Source organism: Atta cephalotes, assembly GCF_000143395.1.
Source record: "Atta cephalotes unplaced genomic scaffold scaffold00017, whole genome shotgun sequence".
In the NCBI taxonomy this organism is placed as follows: domain Eukaryota; kingdom Metazoa; phylum Arthropoda; class Insecta; order Hymenoptera; family Formicidae; genus Atta; species Atta cephalotes.
In genome coordinates, this window is record NW_012130081.1 from 4,696,176 (window position 1) to 4,700,966 (window position 4,791).

General features: G+C 32.4%; 2 protein-coding genes across 2 annotated transcripts in view; both read left to right on the forward strand.

The window, feature by feature from the left end:
- Positions 1–1,422: 1,422 nt before the first annotated feature.
- Positions 1,423–2,468, forward strand: LOC105618558 (partner of Y14 and mago). Its single transcript, XM_012200090.1, has 3 exons — positions 1,423–1,453; positions 1,765–1,858; positions 1,949–2,468. The coding sequence occupies exons 1-3, from the start codon at positions 1,423–1,425 to the stop codon at positions 2,466–2,468; spliced, it is 645 nt and encodes a 214-aa protein (XP_012055480.1).
- Positions 2,469–3,643: 1,175 nt separating this feature from the next.
- Positions 3,644–4,791, forward strand: part of LOC105618559 (cysteine desulfurase, mitochondrial) — a 3,413-nt gene continuing 2,265 nt past the window's right edge. The window contains exons 1-5 of the mRNA XM_012200091.1: positions 3,644–3,746; positions 3,805–3,884; positions 4,094–4,210; positions 4,290–4,427; positions 4,498–4,703. Coding sequence (XP_012055481.1) covers positions 3,644–3,746; positions 3,805–3,884; positions 4,094–4,210; positions 4,290–4,427; positions 4,498–4,703 — 644 coding nt within the window. The remainder of the gene's footprint in view (positions 3,747–3,804; positions 3,885–4,093; positions 4,211–4,289; positions 4,428–4,497; positions 4,704–4,791) is intronic.

Consider the following 4,791-nt stretch of genomic DNA (forward strand, 5'->3'; position numbering starts at 1 on the left):
TAAAGATCATCTCCTAACTTTTTTAAAAGTAAAATTACATGATATGATTCCTTTAATTATTCTTCATGTAAAAGTTTTAGTGTATTGATATTAAAAAATCAATAGTTTGTATATTATTAAATATAAATTATTATTAAATATCTCAAACGAGATATTTAATATTTCATGTCAATACATGCCAGATTGAAGTATAAAAAATTTGTGTTTTTAAAAGCAGAGAAGTATCTTATTGTCTGCCCACAGAATTTATACACGTGATCACAGCACATGCTTATATCGAATACATTTAAGATGCGTTTTCACGTATGATGCGCATAATAATGTATCATTTTACCTTTCTTTAATATTCAATAAACAACAAGGATATAACATGCGCATCATGCGAAACGCATCTTTAATCAATATGACAGATATCTTAATCTTTTGTTTTGAATACACGTCGAATGAGTCTTAATATATTTTTATTAAGATTTGAGGCGAGGAATTAACTATTCGAAATAATTACTCAGAGAAACTCTATCCATACTGATTTATCCAATATATAATCTGTTCTTTTGTTCACTAGGGACATCTTTAAAACAATATTTAAAACATCTTAAAGCATCTTTTAGACGTCATATGCCCGCATTTGGAATGTATAATATTTTGGAATAGTTATAATAGTTTTTTTGCAATTGTTTTATGCTTGTCTAAGATAGGACTATTCTTCTAAATCTAAGAGTGTAATTCAATCAGCGCGAAGAAAACTTCCGAGTTGCAAAACGCAACCAATGAACGCATTTAGCTAACTCAACTGTTGAGTCCGCTGAACGCAGCCATTGTTTTCTGAGGAGTTAAGCCTATTCTACAATGCTTTTTGTTTCTTGCTTTCTACTATTTATTGTATCTTGCCTTTTGTTTTTTATCCCGTTTTTCGTTTTCTGTTGCTCGAGATAAACGTTAATGAACTTCAGAAGAAACAGAAAACACATATCAAGAAATATAATTATTGATAAAATGATTATAAAGAGGAAAAAAGCAAAAGATAAAAAGCAAGAAACAAAAAACAAAGAGCACATTGTAGAACAACCATTAGGAATATTCGGAGCAAGTATGAGTAGATGTCGGTAAATCAGGATAAAATTCGAATTCGAGATTTGTCGGTCTTGAATTCGGAATAGGATTGCGGGCGACATCTGCCAGCACATCTGGCAAGATCATGATCAAAATTCGCATGCCATCGGAGCGGAAAAGATTCTCTCGAGGGCTCTGCTCTCTGCTCCACTTTGTTCTGACTCCGTAATCCATACACGGTACAACTGAGTACAACTCAGTACAACTCCGTACACGATACGGAAGAACGCAGGATGGCACGCTGATAGTTGAGGCCTTTTTACATTTATTTATATTTTTCACGGGCGCGCGCTCTCACGAGCAATTGTGATGGCGTCGACTTATATCAAAGATGAGACGGGTAAGGATCAGATACTCTCCATGTCGCGAAGTGTACCTATGAGGTACGCACCGGCTCTAACCTCGGTCGTGTAAACAAATGTAAAACTATAAATTTTTGCATAATAATAAATCGTTTCTTTTCCCACGTACTGTAATTAGACGATTAACCTCGTAAAATTTTCGTGTTTCGTAGCGTGTCCCCAAGCTTATTAGAATTCTTCTACTTGCATTAACTGTGTATTTTTGAAATTCAATTCAATTTTTAATTCAAAAATTTTACGGAAGTCAAGATTGAATAGTTATGATTGAAATGTGTGATTATTATTTCAGGTACGTTTATCCCAGCAAGCCAACGACCCGATGGTACATGGCGAAAGCAACGACGTGTGAAAGATGGATATATTCCTCAAGAAGAAGTTCCTTTGTAAGTAATCGTATATGTTTTTTAATATCTTGACATTATTTACTAACACTGTTTTATTTCTATTGCATATTTCTGTTATTCCCTTTGCAGATATGAAAGTAAAGGAAAGCAATTGATAAAGAAGCCTTTATATCCTGTGGGTGCCAGTCCAGAATTTATAGCAGAACATAAAGCCAAGCTAGAAGCTTTAGCGGCGAAAAACAAAGTAATACCTGGTACGCAAACAAAAACTCAAGAAGGATCCAAGAAGAAGAAAAAGAAAAATAAATCTAAAACTATGGAACCTGTTGCCGAAGGATTGTCCAAAATCATGATCTCAGAGCCTGAATTTCATAAAGAAGTTCCAACTCATATCGATAAATCATTATCTACTGCAAAGCAAATCACAACAAACAATATAACTAAAGACAATTCAAGCACATTGCAAAAAACGACAATTGAACCACAAAAGAGATTAAAAAATCTTCGTAAGAAAATTAGAGAAATAGAAGTATTAGAAGATAAAATAAAAACTGGTGCTCTGAAAAATCCTGATAAGGAGATACTTGACAAAATTGGACGGAAAATAGAGATTTCGAAAGAAATAAAAAGATTAGAAACTGCTTTATAGAATTATCATATCGAATTAAAACTCATACAAATTTATCAATTGCAAAATGACGCAATTGTAAAACTTAATTGATAACAATCCTATTCTATAGCAAGAGAAATCTTTGTTTCTTTCGACAGTTACATTACAGTTTTAATATTACATCTTAATTATTTTTTACTTACAATATGTAGATTGATAATATTGATATATTTATATGTATGGCAATAACATTGATTCTGATATTTGATGAAAAACTTATACATACATCTACGTATACATATATGTATATAAGAGAACTTACATGAAAGTTTTAATGAAAACAAATGGAGTTTTCACGTGATTTATGCTCTGGATGTCATAATTCAAACCAGTTAAAGAGATAAAACAAAAACAGTTTTAGATGGATTTATATTAGCGATCAAGACGATCTAAGAAATATATGTAGACATCTGTGAAAGTGTTTTAATGAGAATTATTATGCATTTAATGTGATAAGACAAACTATATCGATTTATAATATTTATAGCGAATAAATCCTAAATTATATAAAAAATTATCGCGCTTTTGTGAAGAAAATAAATGATCTCAAAATTATTATCACATAGGTTTTTATTAATAGTAATTTTATTATATAAATAAAGTATTAAAATTCGAAATCGTCTTAGACAATTAGCGCCTACATGCTCCAATATGATCTAACCATAGCTCATTTCTCTTTGTAGAAACTCTTTATAATAGGAGCATATTGGAGCATGCAACACAACCAATCTGGGTAACGATCATGTAACTTTTTCACTAGAATGAAAAATGAAAATTTTTATGTGATGCTTACATATACACATACACACACATACATACAAAGAATGTCACGTTCCGCCCTAGGGAAAAAGTTACATGATCGCTACTCTGATTACAACTTATACAATGTTGCCAATTCGTAGAAAATCAAATTGTGGTGCTTAGGGGTTTTGTTGCAACCAACATTATCCCCTCTTTTTTATGTAAATTGTAACCCCTCCGGCAGCCAATCGGTGTACAAAAACGTTCATATTGTTGTGATTCGTTTCGCACTTCGCTCCCCTGTTATTTGGACACGATAATTAACTGATACGGTGCTGTTGTTGCGAGGTTAGAACATGCGAGTTCTGGAAATACGTGGATCACCTTCATGAGAACAGTTATAGACAATTAGGATGTTTCGATCAACAAGGAATTTGATCATTGCGCTGCAACGTGCGAAGGATTGCCGTTTGCATACGTGCAGTCAACGGTTATCAGAGATTGCCGAATATGAATGTGAGTAATGTTGATGAGAGATTTGTGATTTTTAATAATAATCGCTTTTTAAATGTAGCTCCTATCACGGACGATTATAAAAAGGGTCCGATGGAGGGTAGGGCCCTTTACTTGGATGCTCAAGCCACTACTCCATTGGTAAGTTTGAGACATGATGTCATATGATGCAATCTATAGGTTTGTTACTATTGCATTAGACTGCATTTGAATTTTTCTTCTCATTTTCATCAAATTTCAAATATATACTTATTTCACTTTAAATACAAAAAGTACACTATAAAAAGTTCACTTATAAAAAACAAATCTCATGTACACATACAATAATATATGAAATGATAAATTACTAGGATCCCCGAGTGTTAGATAAAATGATGCCGTATCTGACAGTATACCATGGTAATCCACATTCCAGAACTCATATGTATGGTTGGGAATCAGAAGCAGCAGTTGAGCATGCTCGTCAGGTTGATATTTTAAATTTACAAATTCTTCTATATTATATGACTGTTAAATCTGAAAGATTACTTGTCTTTTTTTTAATAGCAAGTCGCAGATCTAATAGGAGCGGACAAGAAGGAAGTGATATTTACATCTGGGGCAACAGAATGTAATAATATTGTTGTAAAAGGTGTAGCCAGGTTCTATAAATCCAAGAAAACTCATATTGTGACAACCCAGACAGTGAGAAATTTTTATAATAAGTTTTAATTTTTTTTCTTAAGTAAATCTATAATTAGCTGCTTTTATCTAGGAACACAAGTGCGTACTGGATTCATGTAGAGCCCTGGAAGCTGAAGGATTTGATGTAACATACATTTCTGTAAAATCAAATGGTCTTATTGATCTCAATGAACTGGAAGCAGCCATTAGGCCATCTACATCACTAGTTTCTGTAATGATGGTAAATAATGAGATTGGCGTTAAACAGCCTATTGAAGAAATTGGTACCATTTGTAGGTGAGCATCAAGATTTTAATACTATAAATATTCTATTTTATGTGTGTGTGTGTGTGTGTGTGTGTATATATATATATATATATATATT

Bases quoted from the DNA above. Each gene is read 5' to 3' on its own strand.
- LOC105618558 (XM_012200090.1), top strand. From the start codon at position 1,423: ATGGCGTCGACTTATATCAAAGATGAGACGG. The intron at 1,454-1,764 runs GTAAGGATCAGA...TTATTATTTCAG, and splicing joins TTATATCAAAGATGAGACGG to GTACGTTTATCCCAGCAAGC. The intron at 1,859-1,948 runs GTAAGTAATCGT...TTCCCTTTGCAG, and splicing joins CCTCAAGAAGAAGTTCCTTT to ATATGAAAGTAAAGGAAAGC.